Below are 20,872 nucleotides of genomic sequence, written 5' to 3' on the forward strand. Positions count from 1 at the left end.
GGGGGGGGGGGGGGGGGGGGGGGAGACCGGTGGCCGGCGCCTCGCTGTGCCCAGCCGGGGGGCGCCAGGGAACCCGGGCAAGATCGGGGGTGTCCCCGCAGTGGGGAGGCTCCGACTCTCCGGGAGGCTCGTTCCGATCGGCCCCAAGGAAGGGAAGGCGAGGGTCAAGGGGATGGCCAGGGTGTATTCCCTCCGGTTCCGTGCACCCCGCAGGGAGCCGGAGTTTGTACGTGACTAACCCGGTCAGACGCACGCAGCCCGGACCTCCCTCGCCCCTAGCCTGCCATGTCCATCCCGGCTTCGCGGTCCTCGCCATTCCCGGCCTCTCTATTGGGGCAGTTTTGCAAAGTTTCCCTGCCTAGCGCGCAGGTGAGTTGGCAGGTGAGGGTAGAGCCCGGAGACTGATTGCCAGAGGAAAGTCTGGGGAAAAAGCAGCGCGAGGCAAAGTTCAGCAATCGCGCTCCTGGGATAGAGCTGGGGGGCTTTTGTCTGCTTTCCGGGCTCATGGCCGTTCTCTCCAGCTCGTTCTGCCAGAGCGGACACAGCTGGCTGTCACTCCCCTGCATCAGCCCGGAGCGGTCACAGCTAGAAGTCATTCCCCTGCCTCTCCCAGAGCGGACACTTCTAGCTGTCACTCCCCAGCATCATCCCGGAGTGGTCACAGTTAGCAGTCTTTCCCCTGCCTCTCCCCAGAGCGGACATTGCTAGCAGTCGTTCCCCAGCATCATCCCAGAGTGAACTTTGCTAGCTGTCGCTCCTCAGAGCGGTCACTGTTAGCAATCACTCCCCTGCATCATCCCACAACGAACTTTGCTTGCAGTCACTCCCCTGCCTCTCCTCAGAGTGGACACTTCTATCTGTCACTGCCCTGCATCATCCCAGAGCCTACACCTATAGCAGTCACTCCCCTGCCTCTCCTCAGAGCAGACACAGCAGCAGTCACTCCCCTGCATCATCCCTGAGTGGACACTCCTAGCAGTCACTCTCCTGCCTCTCTCCAGAGGGGACACTTGTAGCAGTCATTCCCCTGCATCGTCCCTGAGGGGACACTCCTAAGCAGTCGTTCCCCTGCCTCTCTTCAGAGTGGACACTTGTAGTAGTCACTCTAGCATCTTCCCATCACATCTGCTCTGGGATCTCCCCAGTATTTCCGGATGTCTTAGAGCAAGACTCTCTTTGGAGCAATTTATCCAAAGTCCCTTTTTCTGGAAAGTCCCTCTCTCCCGGAAGTTTTGGCCAAGGCCTTCTTGTTGCCACCTCCCAGCCTACTCCTTCCCTAGGATACTAGAAGCTGCTGAGGGTTTTCCAGGGAGAATCTTCTTCCTGGATTTCCTTGCTGCCCCCTCCCCCAACAGGAAATTCCCCGTCAGATGCTGAGGAAGGAAAAAAAAAAATGTGTGTCTATCCACATAAGTCTGTTTGGGATATTATGCCAGTTTTAGGCAAAAATTGTGCATTAGACAAACTTAGTTATCAAAAATATGTCTCCTTTGGGTAGCATAGGATCGTCAATTCAGGACTGGAGTCCTTTTTAGAGATTATGACATCCAACCACGTCATTTTGTACAGACAGGAAAACTGAGGCCCTAAAGGTCACAAAAGGCAATAAGTGGCAAAATGAGAAATGTGAATCTAAGTCGTCTGACTCCAAATCTAGCATGCTCCGTTGTCTCCCCCTTTTATCATCTCTCCTTATCCTTCAGTGCCTTATCCACTCTGTGCTCTCAATCACCTTTCTTCTATTAATATCTGCTCTTTGGGAAAGTTCTCATCAATTTATTCCTTCCAGTGCAGGGATTCTTAACCTGGGGCCTGTAGACTTAAAACAAATAATAACTATTATAATATAATTAGTCTCTTTTGATATCCTCTGCATTTTGAAACGTTGTTTTGAGAAAGGTTCCACAGGCTTCTCCAGGTGCCGGAAAGGTACAATGATACAAAAACAAATTAAAAACTCTCCAGGAAGGGATATATTGTAAGCCAAGGTAATGTTAATGAATTTCTAATGACACGATTTCACATATGGAGGAACAAACGGGAGAGTTACTATTACAAAGGTGCAGTAGGAACTGATACTTTCTTGTTTACCTTTTTATAAGGCCATCCTGGTATCTTTTGTTGCTTTTCTACAGTCGTCATCAGAAACTTTAATTGTGATTCTTTTGAAAATGCCAGTATTTTTAAAATCTTAATTAATATAGCCTTAAAATGTGTGTGTGTGTGTGTGTGTGTGTGTGTGTGTGTGTGTGTGTGTGTGTGTTACATTTGTCCCCAGAAGGGGTAAAAACTCCTTGAGAGGTTAGTATCAGTTGCCCAGAATTGGCACTTTCTTACATGTGGGAAGTATATATGTAGCTGGCACAAAGAAAGAAGGGATCAGGTAGCTTCCTCCCCTTTCTTACCTCTCTTCAGGTTCCACTATAATGAGGGGCTCGCTGTAGCAAATTCGGTTCTACAATCAGGAATTTCATGATAAAATTGGAGAGATACTAGTTAATACTAGTTAATGCTCAAAGGGTGATTCTTGCTACCAGCCTATATTAAATGGACATGAAAGATTTAGTCTTTTTAATTTCATCTCTTCATATAGGAAACTCGCAGGAAATTTTTATGGCGCAATTCTGTAAATTACAGTCTTAGAGAATTAATAGAATCCTGAGAATTTATTGATGTGATCGCAACTAGTGTCAGAAGACTTGAACGTGGATGTACTTGACACCAAAACTGCCTCTCTATCCACTGTGCAATATTGTGTCTCTAACACTTTTTTTATCTAAATCAATCAAAAAGTATTTATTAAGTGGTTTTTAATTTATTTATTAATAAGTATTTATCAATAATTATATATAAAATAATAATAATTGATAATATATTATTATTTATGAAGTGTGTTCCAGTCACTGTTCTAGGCACTAGGAATACAAAGTCAAAAATGAAACAATTCTTTGCTGATTCTGATTTGAGGGAAACAACATATGGATACAAAGTAAATAAAGGACTAGAACTGAACCTGGGATTTTACTGATGCAGAGACCTCCTAGATCAGGCAACTTCCTTTGCCTCCATATCTCTATCTTATCTATAATATATACTCATACAGAGTTTCCCTAAAGAACGGATAGGTTAGGTGACTAGTCCGGAGTTATATTCCAAATACAGCATTTGGACCCAGGTTTCCTGGTTCCAAAATTGGATCTATATTCCTGACAATATGGCTGCCCCTCGTGCAAAGGGCATGCAGGGAAGGGAGAAACACGTTCTCTTAGGAGAATCAGGAAAGGTCTAACAGAGACCATTATCCTTGAGCTGAAATTTGAAGGAACAAACTCTTTGTTATTCTGAGCCAGGCGACTCGGTCGTGCAGATCTTATTTGCTCTTGCAGGGTTAGAATAAATAATCACATAGCTCATCAGTTGAGGAAGCGATGTTCCCAGCTATAAACTGTCAAGCTCTCAATTCCATTGTCAACCCCTTTAGAATTTCCATCGATAGCCATTTCAAATATAGTTGAAAAGGATATTTTAAGATTCAGTCTGAGGTTTCCAGAGTATCTGCAATTATTTTACTGCCTTTGGAGAAAACACATCTTATACCTTCCTATGCCGAAAGGGTCAGCTCCAAGTTCATATCCCTCATATGCAAGTGTTCCTATGCTGGCCAGCTTGTCAATCAATATCAATCCAAGCAACACTGGTTTAGCACAAATTAAAATTTTCTACACTAGCACAGTGTAGGAAAGGAAAAAGAAGGAACGGTCTACTCTTAAATTTCTATGTATTTCAGAAGAATTTGCCCTTTTAGTGCCAAATTTCCACATAATGTTCTCTTTCCTAAATCTGTGTTGTCGTGGGGCCTTTGTACATTAAAGTATAAAAAAGAGAGCTGATGAAAATTACTGACTTTTTATTTTTGGCTGAAGCAATTGGGATTCAGTGACTTGTCCAGAGTCACACAGCTAGGAATTAAGTGTCTGAGACTCAGGTCTTCCTGACTTCAGGACTGGTGCTCTATCCATTACACCAATTAGCTGCCCTTCCTTCCAAACATCTTTTAAAAAACTCAAATCAAAATAAAATAAAGTAAAAAAGCAAATCAAATTTCAAAGTGGCAGATCAGGATGAGACATTTTTTCAGCTTAAGCCAAGTTCGAAGGCCAGCAGAAATGGTATATGTGATGGATGGGTGGGCAAAGCAACAGCTTTGGGAGTTCTCAGCCCAGAGAAGGTAAAGTTAGACAAATGGTCAGAAAGAGATGGCAGGGACCTTTTGCTGGCACTGGGTGTGGCTAACACCGGATGCAATTGGCACTGGTTGGCAGCTCTATTACCTCTATGCAGTTCTGGATCCCAGTTCCAGGGCAGAGAGGATCATTTGTGATCAATCACAAAGGAATAGAGTCTTACTTTCAAGGAAGAAAGGAGAGCTGGCATTTGTGGCTGCAGGAGAGCAGGGCACCTGGCCACAGTTCCAGGACCAAAAGGAGTACTAGCACTTATAGTTGTAGGAGAGCTAGGGCCCTTCCTGGGTAAAGATCAAAGTATGGACCAGGAGAGTAGTGACCATCTCTCACTATGTCACCACCTTTCAGACCTCTAGATTTTGGATCTAGTAGGGTCTAGAACTAGTGCTTAAAACAGTAGCACAAAAAAGCCTGAAGTTTAGGACAGTGCTTTCCCATCCCATGATGAGCAGAGCTCAACTTTAACAAAAAGTTCAAAGTCAAGAAACTAGACTGGAAAAAGGAGCAATGGGGGTGGGGGAGGTAGAGAAGAACTTGTTCATAGAAAGCTATTGTGGTGGCAAAGAAAACAAGACAGAAACTTAAAAGAAAATAATGTGGAAACAGTCACAACCAAAGGGCCAAGGAGCTAGGATTGCAGCCAAGAATCACCTACTCAGCAAAACTGAGCATAATCCTTCAGGGGGAAAGAGGATATTTCATGAAATAGAGAACTTATAATATTATGGATGAAAAGAAGAGTTGAATAGAAAATTTGACATTTAAAAACAAGACCCAAGAGAAAGTATTGAGGGCAAAAAGGTAAACAGGAAAGAGAAATCATTAGGGACTCAATACAGCCAAACTATTCACATTCCCACTGGAGAAGATGATTCATGTAACTCCTGAAAGACTTTATCATTAATAGTACACTTAAAAGGATTTTACATCGACAGAAGCCATGGGTATGAGTTGATTATATTGGGATGTTCTCCAAAAAATAAAAAAAAAAGCGAAGGGAAGCAGAAAGAGAGATACATTGGAAGAAGGATTGGTTTGGAGAGATACATTGGAAGAAGAATTAGTTTAATATGTTCAAGCTATATAAATGAATGGAGTTTCCAGTACATTTTGCTTGATAGCACATAGAGAGCCATGACTGTTATAAGACAGTTATAGTATACAGAACAAAAACACTGAGCATTAGCATGGTATAGGGATATAGTTTTAGCCTTGGTGTAAGAAAGACATGTTTTCAAATTCTGTCTCAGATATTTATCAGCTATCACGTGGGAAGAGTCCCCTATCCACTCGATGGGTCAGTTTCTTTATCTATAAATTGAGATGATTGGACCTGATGGCATCCAAGGTATCTTTGAACTCTAACCTCATGATCCAGTGTGGAAGAACATTTACTATTTCCAAGTTTCATTTCTGGGTGTACATGTCTGCAGATCTCCATTGAAAAGCTTTACAATCAGATTCATTAATATGATTTTTTTAAATCTATATGTTGTGCAGAAATAAAAATGTCTGAAGACACAAGTAACACTATAGCACCAGAAGAAAAAACTGAAATAACCACGAATACAGATTCTTTACTTGGGGAGGCTGCGATACATCATGAAACGACAGATATTTTGAATGAATCTCTACCAATGGGACTAAAAGAAGAAGATAAAAACATCAAAGTAGAAGATGAAGAGGTGGCTGGTACCCAGCATTCTAACAATCCCTTGACAGAAGACATAGCTACAAATCAACCTCCTTCTAATGGGGAAGTGACAGAAGATGTACTTGTTGAGTGCATCGAGTCTGTAAGTCTTGAGCCAGATCCTGCATCTGAAGTGTTGAATGAGCAAAGCAACCAAGTAAGTGGAATTTATATAATTCAACTTCATTTTTTTCCAAGGTGTTCTTCACACTCTGCCAGTAAGTTTTTTTTCAGAGTGTGTTCTTCAAACTCAGCTAGTAGCAACTAGCATCCCCTCTCCCCCAAAAAGAAGTAGAATGCTATCCCTGCCTTCAAAGGATTGACCTTTTTTTTTTTTTTTAACAACAATACACAGGGAGAATATTATATTTCTTCTCCTGTGAAGGGCTTTTTACAAGTGTTTAGAAAAAGAGTAAATAAAATAATATATTTGCATATTATAATCAAGCCTGCAGAATCTCTTTCCAATCCACAAAAGACCAATTTGGCCATAGCATTGATCAATCTACAAGCATTTATTACACTCTAGGTACTATACTGAGTGCTGAGGATACAGAAACAAAGGCAAAAGAAACCCTTTCCTTAAGGAGCTTACATTTTAGTGTGGGGAGAAAACATTCACAAATCGCTTATATACAAAATACATATAGCAAAGGAATACAAGAGAGCCTGGGAGAGAATGCATCAGATGTAAGAATAAGGAAAGTTTGTAGGACTTGAACTAAGCCTAGAAGAAAGCTAGGAATTCCAAAAGAGAAAGGGAATATATTCTAGGAACAGGGAGGGGCCAGTCAATGGGCACTGAGTTGAGAGATGGGATTTGTTTGTGAGAAATAGCAAGAAGGCCCTTTTGTTGGATTGTCCTATGTGTGGAAGAGAATATATGTAATACTTCTGGGGAAAAGAAGATGGGCTAGGATGTTTAAATGCCAGATAGAGGTATTTATATATGATCCTACAGGTAATAGGGAGCAACTGGAAATTATTGAATAAAAATAACATGCAGGCAGACTTAGTGTTTTAGGAAAATCAATTTAGCATCCATGTGGTAGGTGATTTGGAGTGGAAGAGTCAAGGAGGCCAAATAGAAGGACATTGCAATGATCCAGGTGAGAGGGGCCAAGAGCTTAAACTAGAGTGGCCACTGCATGAGTGGACACATAAAAATGTATGGAAGAGATATTGTAGGGTTAGAAACCAAAGACATGGGAATAGAATAGATATATGGCATGAGAAGGCATGAGGAGTCAAGGATGACTCTGAGGTTGTATATCCAGGTAATTGGAAGTCTGGTGATAGCTTCAAACAAAAAGAGGGACGTTCAGAAGAGGAGTGGGTTTGAAGAGAGAGATGACGAATTTTGTTATGGATTTCTTGAGTTTGAGATGCCTATAAGAATCCAATTTGAAATGTCCACTAGGAAATCATGGATGTGAAATTAGAGCTTAGGAGAAAAGCTAGGCTGGTTTATCTGGGAATCATCTACATGGAGAACCAGCAGAAGTTGATTAAGTCACTGACACAGTACAAGGAGAAAGTGAAGGCGACCCAAACCAGAGCCTCGAGGTTTCCCTCAGTCAGGGGACTTGCCTAGGATGATGATCCCTCAAAAGATACTAAGAAAATAGAACAAGATTAAGAACCAAGAGAGCAGTGTCACAAAAACCCAAAGGAGAGAGTGTCCGAGAAAGGGGATTCAACATGGCCAATAATGCAGAGAAGACATGATACAACTATCAGTTGGGGGGTAGGGTTGGGATCTGTTGGTAGATGAGAGGCTTTTGTGGATTGGAAGAAAAAAGATTCTATTTCTAATTATAGAGAAAGGATGTTTCATCTTTTATTTATTCTTCTAGCCTCTGGGAAGAAATTCTTAAAAAAAAAAAAAAAAAAACAGGCTATCTTAAGTCACACCAGAAAATATTGTGTTTAGAAAATGAACATTTTCTTTCCTTTTTCATTTTCTCAGCAGTTACAGAAGGACAATTTGCCTTATGTAAAAACCCATCACTTCCAGGATATGTGCTACAATTGAATTGTATAGTAATAATACACAATATGTTTGCATGAGTGTTTTTTCTTTTAAGATGTTTATATTTTCATATAGAATTTTATCACTGCCATTTCCATGAAGTCACACCATGAATTTTATCCTTCTTTGGCTTGTATGTAGGGGCTAAGGAGGGTGAATGGCTTGGGAAAGGAAGAGGAATAAAAGCCGTGTTTGTCTGTGGTTTCTAACTAGGACCCACAACTCCAAAATATTCTATTAATAAATTCTATTCTAAATAATCTATAGATTACTTACTTGACATGGAATTGTACAGTCCACCAATTGTCTGGCTGGTTGTGATCCTCCCCACAAGTAAGATTTAAGACTACACCTTTAATAATAGACTCTTAGAAGTCATTTATCAAAGGCAGGACTACTCTCTAGGACATCTACATCTTTAAAAAGAGCACTTTTGCTTAACCAGCTAGATAGCAAAGTAGATAAAGCTCCGGACCTGAAGTCAGGAGTTCTGGAGTTCAAATCCTGCTTCGGATACTTTACTAGCTAGATGACCCAGGACAAGCCGTCATTTAACAACTGCCTCAGTTTCTTCGTCTATAAAATGAGGATAATAATAGCACCCACCTCCCACAGTTATTGTGATGACAAAATAATATTTTAAGCTCTTTACAAACCTTAAGTGTTACATTAATGCTAGTTACCATCATCATCATTATCATCATCATCTCCATCTCTAAGATCCCTTTGTAGCTCTATGATGTTATGTTAGATTATATTTCCAATGAAGAGGATCTCACAACTTTGGGAACAACCATTTTGGGCAGATGAATACTGAGAAATTTTTCCTTCTTTCATATCCTCCTCACTCCCAAGCTCCAGCCTAGAAGAATGTGTTGTTCATGTGCGCTTGGACCCAAAGGAGGAAATGAACTCAACAATATTATGAATGTGTAAGGACCTTAAACTTCATTGACTTGATATTCTTTTTACCCTCATAAGGCTAAACTCATTTGTTCTCATTTTAAAAAGGAAGAAAATTAAAGAGTGTTTTCCTTAGGTCATGTACATAAGGATAGAGTTAATAAAAGGAAACAAACTTCATTTGATATTGTGCTCCGTGGATAATTTTGTGGTTCTCACAAACTTATGCTTTTTCTACAATTTTACTTAAAATATGAGTGTTCCCAAACTTGCAAATGAACTGTACTCATTTGTAAAGCGATTATTTGGAATCCAAAATTAATTCTCCTATAGAAACAATGTCATTCATAGTAGCAATTAAAATGCAACACAAAACAGGCAATGTTAATTTATAGTTTTCCAAGTCAACATTCAGTTGGAAGGATTCTTTTCTATTTGTCTTTACCCACTGGTCCAAGTCTTCCTTTTGGATGCTGAAACTGAGACATGCCTTCAGTGATTTTCCCAAAGTCATACAACTTGTAAATAGTACAGCTATGATTTGTATTCAGCTCAAGTCCAATGTTCTATGTATCGAAACATGTGGCTATATCAGTCTAGACCTCAAAAGTCTATTTAATCCACATTGTGGCTGAAATCCATAGTACTACAGAACTTATCCCCATTCAATTTAGAACTATGTATGGTTTTCTCTAGTTATGGTTGTGCTGGTAATATTCCTTCTCTTTCCTCTTCTTCTTGTCATGATCTGTCACAAATAATGTAATAGCAGACATTTATGTATCACTTTTGAAAGATGTTTTTTATATAGTCAAGCAATAAATATCAATTAAGCACTTTTTATGCTTTTATGCATTTATGAGATAAATGATGGACTCTGTTCTCAAGGAGTTCACAGTCTAATGGGAGATTACTTCATTTGATCCTCACAATGATCCTGTGAAGTTTTACTTGCATTATTATCTCCATGTTATAGATAAGGAAACTGAGGCTCAGGTTAAGCCAGTTGCCCAAATTCAGAGAGCTAGTAAATGGTAGAGGTGAGAGTCAAGTCTGGGTCTGTTCTGACTTCAAGTTCAAAGCTCTCCCCACTATAGCAGTAGAGGACTGGGCTTACAAAGGGTCTCCTGAATAAAGACATCTAAAATGAAACCAGAAAGACATGGTTTCACCTCTCATTCTAGATGTTCTCTACACCCAAGCTCCCAAGAAGTCCAGGGTTCTGGATCACGCAACAGTGATGAACCACATGCTCCTAACTTGGGCTTGGCAGCCCAAGGTCCCACCCATGAACACCAGAAAGCACATGAGAAGGAAAAAAAAATCCAGGAGACCAGTCATGACACTGTAGGCTTGTGGAACCTTGCCTGCTGGCCACTTCCTTGTTCTTCCCATCACCATAGAAGAGCATAAGAGTTTTTACAAGAGTTGGGTCAATAATAAACTACATCAGGGCTACAGTGTATTACTATGGGAGTTACCATGTTACTCCTGTGGCTTTGTAGACCCATGGCTCTGACAGCCTCTGACTTGGACTACCCATATGATAGGCAAGTCAGTCTCCCTAGCTCTCAGTTTCCTCATCTAACCAGTGTTTAAAAACAGCACACAGACCACCAGGAGACCCTGCTCATACAAAAGGACAGAGAAATCTCTGCTTGTGCTTAAAGAGCCTTGCGTTCCGAAGCCTTCCCTTTGGTTCTGGAAAATCAAGCTAGCTCCCTAATCTCAGCTCAGAAAATCAGGTCTGTCCACGACTGTGGCTCCAGAATAGCTCACTATGGATGCAGTTCCTAGAGTTTTCTCCTGCTTGTAACAAAAGGTTGGCTGCAACCTTCACAGATGTATTGATGCAAGGTAAACACCTTCGCACATAGCATCATGAATAGATTGGATAAGAATAAAAAAATATTGGTAGGATTCCTTTGATATTATGGCCTCATCGGTCACTCAGGCTCTTTCTATCTCCATGGCTCCCCAGTCTCTCCCAGTCTAACCAATTTGCAACAGGAGTATGGGTTCCTCCTATCTTTGATTCCCTTCTCTGACCTCTCCCTCTCCAATTGATTTTATTTGCTTGTTTTTTGCATTTAGACGCTATAGACATGGTAACTCCCATAGTAATACACTGTAGCCCTGATGTAGTTTATTATTGACCCAATTCTTGTAAAAACTCTTGTGCTCTTCTATGGTGTTGGAAAGAACAAGGAAGTGGCCAGCAGGCAAGGTTCCAATCTCATAACAGATCAAAAAGAGATTTATTGAACTTTAGGCTCTCAGCCTTCCCCCTCCTCCAGATTAAAAGGAACAAATCTTTATTTACGATCATTAATAGATTCTTAGAGGATCACAGAAGTCATGTTGTCCAAGGAATTCCCAACGCTGAGTCTCGGACCAGTGACCAGCACTGGTTTCTACTTGAGTTACTCTAGTAAGAGAGACACATTCCCTCAGGAGCCAGGATCCTGGAGAAATCTAACTTTTAGAGATTTCTTTACACTAAGGTACAACCGATGAGGTCAGGGTAGCAATTCCTAGTTTGAAATAAACAGGTGACAAATTCACAATGGCTATTTTCTTTGCCTAAAGGTAGGTTGATTTAGGAAAAGCAGTTACAGACAAAATGAAGAAGTAAAACAGGCACCAGGAGTGGCAAATATGAAATAGAATTAGGAGAGCAATAGGGTGACCAAGGAAAGGAGTTTGGAAGAATCCATTAAAGGAATATACCATGAAATGTGAATACGTCATTGATTGGAAGATTAGATCCTTAGAGGACTTTAGCAGACTAACCAGAGTTAGCTGTAGTAAGGAGAAAGACACCATTGAAGGGAAAGAGAGAAAGAGAGAGAGAGACAGAGAGAGACAGAGAGAGACAGAGACAGAGAGACACACACATAGAGAGAGACAGAGACAGAGAGAGAGAGAAACACACCTCACAGAGGTTTTAGTCCTGAAAAATCTTCCTAGGGGAAATACAACCATTGGGGAGGACCGGAGAAGAATCTGAGAGCTCAGAGGTACCCTCCGATCAAGGAGGAGCCAGATGCAGTGTACCTGGCAGACCAGGTCCCAGACTCTCTAAAGATATGCTAATCAGTATCTGAAAGGTTGTTTAAAGATGCTCAGAGGTTTGAGGGATAGACCATGGAGGCTGATGCAAAGTTCCATTCTCACAATCATTTTATACAAACAGAATAGTCTGGAACCTGGTTATATGTCTTATAACAGCCAGTTGGGCTTCTTTCTGACAAGGGAAGACAGTAAGCTCAAAGTCCACATTGAAACTTCTACCCATGATCCTTAGTTCTGCCCTTTGGGACCAAGCAGAATAATAGTCCTGGGTAATAGTCCTTCAAATGCTTGAAGACTCCTATCATGGCCTGAGTGTTTTCACTAGCCCAGGGCTTTTTCCATATGCAACCCCTTTTTGCCCAAGAAGTTTTCATGACTCCAGATATATAGGTATATAAAATAGGTATACAAATCAAACGCTGATAATAAATCAGTTACATAGCATATCAGTATGTATATAAACTAAGTATACAAATCAAACACTGATAATAAACTATAGTTATATGGTATATAGGTGCATAAAATATGTATTCAAATCAAACACTTACTGATAATAAATCAGTTATATAGTATATCAGTATGTCTATAAAATAAGTACACAAATCAAACACTGATAATAAACTATAGTTGTGTGGTATATAGGTACATAAAATATGTACTGATAGTAAATCATGTTTACACAGATTCCGTACTCAGTTATGAGACCATATATGGGGATATGACCCATACTTTAAGAATCTGGGCTCTAGAGTAAATACCCCTAGATACTGCATGCTAGTAATAATAATTCCCATTTCTTCAGTACTTTAAGTGTTAGAAAGTCCCTTTCTCTTAAAAACCCTGTGATTTAAAAAGCATAAGTATCATTAGCCCATTTTATTTATTTTTTTATTATAGCTTTTTATTTACAAGATATATTCATGGGTAATTTTTCAGCATTAACTCTTGCAAAACCTTCTGTTCCAACTTTTTCTCTCCTTTCCCCCCCATCTCCTCCCCCAGATGGCAGGTAGATCAATACATGTTAAATATGTTAAACACAATATATGTATACATATTCATACAGTTATTTTGCTGCACAAGAAAAAATGGACTTAGAAATAAGGTAAAAGTAACCTGAGAAGGAAATCAGAAATGCAGTGGACAAAAACAGAAGTGGAAATTCATTAGCCCATTTTAAAGAGAAAGAAATTAAGGCTCAAAAGTAACTTTAGTTGGGTTATAAACATTGATTTCTAATCATGGGTTCTCCTGAACTATTCTTTCCACCATTCCATTCAGGTTTATCTTAGGCATTAAAACTGGGTGGGCTTTGGGTAGGAAGAGATCCCTCCCTCATGAGTAAAACTGGGGGAATAGCCCACCCAAATTTTCTAAGCAAGAATATATAAGCAGCTTTTATGTATGGGAAGAAAAACAAAAACCCAGTCCTAGATTCATGTAACATTTATTTCCATTTGCTAGTCAATTACCAGCTGTCAGATCATATTAAGTATATTGTCATTTGAGTCAAAAACTGTTCTCCCATGCCAATATTAGCCCTCCCTGATCATGGGTGGTAATTTGTTCCTGTGAAAGGATGTTGTTAATCAAATCCACATCTGTCTTTACTGTGGCAAAATCTTGTTTCTAGGTTCCATTGTTCTGATGAGTCAAATCAAAATATATATCAAAAACTCTGCTTGTGTTTTACATTTTCAGAAGGGATAAGCTTCCTCCCTCCCATTTATTAAGAATGTTTCTCACTCTTTTCTTATATAAAACAATCAGTAATTTAATTTCTATAGTATATTAGTTGTGAAAATATCATATTTGTTTAAAAGCAGATGGCATTTTAAATTTACTCAGGAAAAAAATTATAGAAACTATAACCTCAGTAGAAATGTCTCAATTTTCCTCTCTTGTTTTTTAAAACCACTCTTTTCATAGTTAATTAGCATGAGAAATCTAAGAATATAAGTTACTGGGAGGATGACCTCCTATTTGGCAAGAACTATCAGAAAACTAGAAAGCAGATTGTAAAAAATCAGCTATAGATCATTATTTTACATTACAAAACACAGTAAGCTCCAGATGAATATACAACCTAACTATAAAAGGCCATATTACACACATACCTCCAAAAAAAGAAAAGAAAAAGGAAGTACCTTTTACAAATATGAATTATTGCATAAAGTCTTAATTACTCTATTGTAAAGGAATAAGGTGAACACAAAAGACTAAATAACTTCAGTGACATAAATTTTAAAAACTTCATGAAATAATGCAGATAGTCTAAGAAGATAAATAGTCAAAGTGGGAAAATTTGGGTAAAGCATTATCGTTAATGAATTTGATATTTCCCATGTCACTTCTTGCTTACTTTTTAAAATCTTATCCAGGCACCAAAAATAATTCCATCCCTTCAATTAGCTGGCCAAGGTTCCTTTTAATTCTCTTGTCCAAATTACTTATGATTTTCTTATGTTCATACTCACATCGAACCCAGAGATTTGAAAGTTAAATATGTCTTGAGGAATGTATAAATTCAGTTGTGTAAATGTTAATGGGATAAATTTGTTGGAAGCATTTTCAAATGATCATTCGATGATAGTTTAAGGCACTCTTACTTCTTTCACATGACTCTCCTATTCCCAGCCATTAGTTCTCAGGGCTTCAGAGAACTATGGGTCAGGGTGCAAGAGATTCATTACTTTTGGTTTTGAATCACATTCTCAGAAAGCACTAACACAACTAATCACTTTGGTACCAAAGTGCACATTGCAAAGTGTGTTAGGACACTTTTATGACCCTGTAGTAATTGTTAGTGATTTTTATATCTTAGTCGTTATAAAACTTTGCTGTTGTTCTTTTTCTTTGGGAAAAGAAACTGGTGGCTGATGTGATTAATTTGTATTCCTCTAGGATGAGGATTCCTCTTCTCAAGGAAGTGGGTGGACAGGATGGGGATCTTGGGGAAAATCCCTTTTGTCATCTGCATCTGCTACGGTTGGTAAGTATTGTACATTGGCACAGGATTCACAGAGATTGAGATTCTTTTGAAAATGGATATAGCACATGCTGGTAAAGCATTAGCTCCATCAATCTTTTGCCTCTTTTTATATACTCTTAAAGCTCAAGTATTTATTTAAGTTTATTGTGCACAAATAGAAATTAGTGGGCAGGAGAAGGGTGGATTTTCAAAATAGGGGGATTAAACGGAACCTGAATGTGAAGGTACTCCTAAAAGGAGGAAGAAATAAGACAGAATTCCCTGAGAATTCATTTTCCCTTAAAAGTTCCGGACAAAGACAACCTCATTGTAAAAATGACTCATCCTTCTTCCCAACAGCTGCAGATACATGAGGAAGGGATTGCTTGGCTTGTGATATAGCAGGTACAACCCATGTAGTGTTACTTATGGGAATGTGCCTGTGCCTCTTTCTTTGTATTCTCCACTGTATATTTATGATCCAGTAGATATTGGCCATTTTAGGTCAATAGGAGTCGCCATTAAAGACCCAGCTAGTCACTAACCTCTTCAGTCACCAGTTTCTTTCCCTACTGAAAAAGACCAGTAGCAAAGTTGACATTATTGACTTCATTCTCCAGAATGTATGGCTCTAGATCAATAACCATACCATCCTGGTTATCAGTAAAGTTAAGATTTTTCATATACAGTTCTTTATATTCTTGACACCTCTCTTCAATCTCTTCTACTACTGTTAAGTCCTACCATTTTGTCTTTTATCATGCCCATTTTTAAGAGATTTTTAATCTCTTATTTTTAAGAGAATCTCTAATTTTTAAAAGATCTTTTATCTTTTCCATTCTATTGTTTTCTTCTTTTTCTTTGCATTGCTCATTTATGAAAATCTCTCTCCCTGCTAATCTCTGGAATTCTGTATTCAGCTGGGTATTCTTCCCCTTTCTCTTTCTTTCCTTTCTCAGCTATTTGCAAAGCCTCTTCAGGCAGCCAGTTTTCTTTCCCACTTTTTTCTCTTTTTCTTTGGGATGTTTTTGGTTGCTCCCTCCTACACAATATTATGAATCTTTCTCCATAGTTCTTCAGGTACTCTATCTACCAACTCTAATTTCCTTAAGTCTGTTCTTCACTTTGACTTCATATTCAAAGAGATGTTATTTAGCTCATACATACCTATATAGTTTGATGTTTTCTTTAGTTTCTGTGATTTAAATTGGAATTTAGGGTTATCATTAGAGATGAATGCTGACAGTTCCTTCCATACTTTGTTTAGAGAGGAGCAAGTATTAAGAAAATTTGAATAAAATTTCAATTAACAAAGAAAAGAAAGAGCCAATCTCTGATGACCTTCACTCTGGAGGGGTTTTGGTTGCACACTGTTGTATTCCAAGTTCCTTCTAGGTGGCTTTAATTACTGCCCTGTAGAAGTGGCCAGGAGCTCCCTTTGGTGTCTGCTTTCATCCCAACAACCGTCTTGTAACTCTATATTTAAAGTACATCCAAGTTCAGACATCTCGCAAATGTAAGAGTCGGGAATTATCTAAGCATCATTAACTGAATTAAATCACCTGTTTCTGGAAAGGAGACATTTTGCAGAAGGCATGGGAACTTAACAAGGGGAGTGAGGAGTCTGGCAGGAACTTGTCTCAGCAAAACAGTAGGGCTGCCTGGCACATGCCATCCTGGCTATCTTGTTGCTTCAGCAAAGTTGGTTTGCCAGTCTTGGAAGCGGCATTAAGTTGGCAGTCGGTGTGAGGGCTGCTCCCTTCTCCACAAAAAAGTTGCTTCCCTGAATGATGAGGACTGGAAGGGCTGGGCTGGAGGCAAGAAGAGGGTTTGAGGATATTGCCATTTCCAGGGCTCCTTGGCCCCTGTGGCAGTTGGCCAGTGGTGTCCTGGTAGTGATGAGGAAGGCAGGTGCCCTCTCCACATCACTATTTCCCCTCTATGGGGAAGGGCTAGAAGCAGGTCTGGGGATGGGGAAGCACTGCTTTTCCCAAGCTCTTGACTTCAGGGTCCTGGGCGGTCCCTATCTGAATCTTAGGGGTCAAGGTGGTAGAAGTAGCCTGACTTCCGTGGCACACATGCCCCCTGTACCTCCCTCTGGGTGCCTTACTACTTCAAGTGAAGAAGGAGCCACCGTCAGCCTTGAGCTTGTGTTTGTTTCATTCTGCCCTCTGCAAGGGCAGTCTCTAAACTTTACATAGGTTAGTGATGTCTGACGGGCACTTTCCTCTGCTGGATTTACTGTCCAGTCCCTTCTTAGATATCCTGCTGCCATCTAACATTGGTCTGAAACACTTTACTACCAGGAGCCTGGCACTGCTCCAGGCTCTCAGGGTTTGCTCCCTGGCACAAAGCATGAAAGGGGGCTGCTCCTTGCTTCCCTCCTGAAGAAGCTGGGTGGATTTCTGCTGCATCTTCTCCACTTTGGATCTCTTAGGACCAAAACACATCTTCCTTGACCTGCAGTTTGATGTCATATTCTATTGCAGGGTCTTGTTTCATGTTAATATTGAACTTCTTCTATCTCTGATACTCCACAAAGATCATGTTCAGTGTATTGTGTTACAGCTCACACCACTCTGCAAATTCCAGAGGCTCACAGTGCACAAAACTGTGTGTGTGTGTGTGTGTGTGTGTGTGTGTGCAGTAATTAATCCAGAAGAATTCTGGCAAGGATCTTTAGACCATGTGATGATCGCTTCTGTCTGCTTTACCATTTCCTTTTTGATTGTGAAAACGATAATGGCTTTTCAAAGATGGGGGGTTATTTTCTTCTCATTACTCCAGAAATTGAAATGAAAGTCTGATGTGCATAACCTTATCTTACCCTTTTCTATTTATAATTCTCCTTCAATGGGTCATTAGGTTTAAGGATTTCATATTTCTTCTTTTCTTCTTCCCTTTCCTCCTCTCTCTTTCCTTCCCTTCCTTTCTCCCCTTTTCTCTCCTTTCCTAACTCCTTCTTTTCTTTCCTCCCTTCTCTCCCTCCCTGTCCTTTCCTTCTTCCTTTTCTCCCTCCTTTTCTTCCCCCTTTCCTCTCCTTCCTTCCCTTCTTCCCTTTTTTCTTTCACCCCTTCTTTCTTTCTTTCTTTCCTCGTTTCCCCCAGTTCTTCTTCTCTTTTCCCAACCCCCTCCTTTTCCCTTCTTGTCTCTCTCCCTTCCTCTCTCTGAAATGCTGCTTCTTCCTCTGTAAAAGTCTTTCTTTGCCTATGCTAAAGGAATGACTGTCTTCAGTGAAATACCTCAGAGACATAGGCACAAAACATGAAATGTCTTATGGGTGAGCAACTGTCACTGAACTAATTAATACGATAGAACTCAAGCTTTTAACCTTTTCATATAATGGGACCATTTGGCAAGCTTGGCAAGTTGGTAATATTTATGGACTGGGTGAGCCGTTCTCAATGACTGCCTCCTTTTGTGACAGATGACTCAGCCCATTTCTTATCTGTGAATAACCAACCCCCTTTTATACAATATTTTGAGAATAATATAGTTTAGCAATCAAAGTAAAACTTAGCAACACAGAAAATTATATAGACTGTATATTGGTTTATAACCAACCATTTTATAGAATATTTTGAGAATAATATAGTCTAACAATCAAAGTAGAACTTAGCAATACAGAAAAATATATAGACTCTGTATATTGGCTTGTACAATTTTATACAATATTTTGAGAATAATATAGTCTAACAATCAAAGTAGAAGTTAGCAACACAGAAAAATATATAGACTCTGCGTATTGGGTTATAGCCAACCATTTTATAGAATATTTTGAGAATAATATAGTCTAACAATCAAAGTAGAACTTAGCAACACAGAAAAATATATAGACTCTGTGTATTGGCTTAAATGTTTACTATGAATTCCAATTTTAATAGCTGTGTGAACCTGCATTGATAAGTGAATAAAATAATTCTAGTCCATAGGCTTGTCTCTTAGAGAGTCAAGGGTTCAACACTGCTACCCTTCTCCCACTCTTACTAAATTCAACATTTTTTCCCCTTTTGGGGAGGAGGGAGTGGAGTTAATTATTGTTTTGGGTAAATCTTATTTATATATTTAGGACGGAGAACAATTCAAAATTCACCTTTCTCCCACTCTAGCTAAATTCAACATTTTTTCCCTTTCTGGGGGACGGGAGTGGGATTAGTTGTTGTTTGGGGTACAATCTTATTTATACATTTAGGACAGAGAAAGAATTCAAAATTCAACTTTCTCCCACTCTTGCTAAATTCAACATTTTTTCCCTTTCTGGGGGAGGGGAGTAGGATTAGTTGTTGTTTGGGGTAAAACCTTATTTATACATTTAGGACAGAGAAAGAATTCAAAATTCACCTTTCTCCCACTCTTGTTAAATTCAACATTTTTTCCCCTTTTGTGGGGTGGAAGTGGAGTTAGTTGTTGTTTTGGGTAAAACCTTATTTATACATTTAGGACGGAGAAAGAATTCAAAATTCATCTAGTCCAATCTCTTGATTTTAAAGTTGACCTAGCTGAGGCCTAAAAAGGTGAAATGACTCATCTAATTGGAGCTCAGATTCAAATTCAAATCCTCTGACTCCAAATCCATTGTTCTTTGCACTGTGCTGCTCACCAGCCGCACAGAACCATGCTGAAATATCAAAGAGCAGCCTGGGAGTCTTTACATGTATAGTGGAATGTGTTATTTTAAAAGGGATTGTAAGATGTAAGTCAAATCTGATTGTTTCCATAGTAACAATATTATAATAAGAGATTAGTTTCCTGACCTAATGCCCAGCTTGCTTTTTTTTATTTTTTAAATAGAAGTGACCACTTTTGAACCTCTTTGATTGAGTCAAGAAGGGAATGGCTCATTGGCTAATCAAATAAATCAATTCTGTCTCTGGGGACTTTAAATATCTGGAGAGATTTCCCTGGCAGAATAATCAAGTAGTAAGCCAGCTTAATGGCAGAAGAGTTTCAGTTTGAGGTTGGAGTCAAGGAGAATTACTCATAAGAGTGAAAAAGGATTTTCCCCCCTCATTTCCCTCACCTACTGATTATTTCATCAGAGAACACCCAATGAATCCAGTTGGGACCAAATAGAGTGGACAATAGGAGACAATGCATCCATCTAGGAGTGATAGTCACCTAAAAAAGGCTTTTATAGTTTAAAAGTGCACTAGATTTGGGGGACAGCTGTATATGGTTCCTAACACTAATATATAAGACCAAGAACCATTCCTTAATTGAAAAGTAGTCAAAGAATATCAAAGGCCATCAGCAATGTACACACACACATATGTATACATGTAGTAGTACATGTATGTGTGTGTGTGCGCAAGGGTACCTAGTAATATTGGGCAGAGGAGGCAAAAGATAGAAAAAGGCAATTAGGTAGAGATGAAGATGATAATCTGGGCACCTGGTAACTCAGTCAATAGATCACTGGACTTAGAATCAAGAAGACTCACCTTTCTGAATTCAAGTCTGACCTCAGACACTCACTAGCTGTGTGGACCCTGGGCAGGTCACAACATTCTGGCAGACCCCTCTTGTAATTTGCCAAGGAAACCCCAAATGGAGTTATGAAGAGATGGATGTGAATGAAATGACTGAACAGCAACAACAAAATACAATGGTCTAGGAAAAAGGTAATAGGATACAGAACTAAAATGATAACTTTAAGAATATGTAGGAATATATATTTTTAAAATTAATAGATGTGTCCTATAACTGGTAGACACCTATACCTCCTGCCTTTTCTGTCATTGTAAACTTTATTGCAGGAAGATGACCTTCAGTTTTTTAAAGTGCTTTACACCCATCGCCATATTTGAGCTTCATAACAACCCTATACAAAGAGCTCCTACAGGTATTCTCAACCTCATTTTAGAGATGAGGAAACTGAAGTACTGAAAAGTCCTAGTCACCCAGCTCCTATTTTTCTGTTGCTTCATTTGGAGAGCAGGGTAAATTAGTTCCTC

The 20,872-nt window shown here is 39.4% G+C and overlaps 1 protein-coding gene across 1 annotated transcript in view; it reads left to right on the top strand.

The window, feature by feature from the left end:
• FAM114A1 (family with sequence similarity 114 member A1) overlaps positions 1-20,872 on the top strand; it is a 62,173-nt gene that overhangs the window by 363 nt on the left and 40,938 nt on the right. Inside the window, exons 2-3 of the mRNA XM_031943197.1 lie at positions 5,745-6,094; positions 14,852-14,939. Coding sequence (XP_031799057.1) covers positions 5,753-6,094; positions 14,852-14,939 — 430 coding nt within the window. The 5' untranslated portion in view covers positions 5,745-5,752. The remainder of the gene's footprint in view (positions 1-5,744; positions 6,095-14,851; positions 14,940-20,872) is intronic.

The sequence above is a fragment of the Sarcophilus harrisii genome, chromosome 6 (assembly GCF_902635505.1).
Source record: "Sarcophilus harrisii chromosome 6, mSarHar1.11, whole genome shotgun sequence".
Taxonomy (NCBI): domain Eukaryota; kingdom Metazoa; phylum Chordata; class Mammalia; order Dasyuromorphia; family Dasyuridae; genus Sarcophilus; species Sarcophilus harrisii.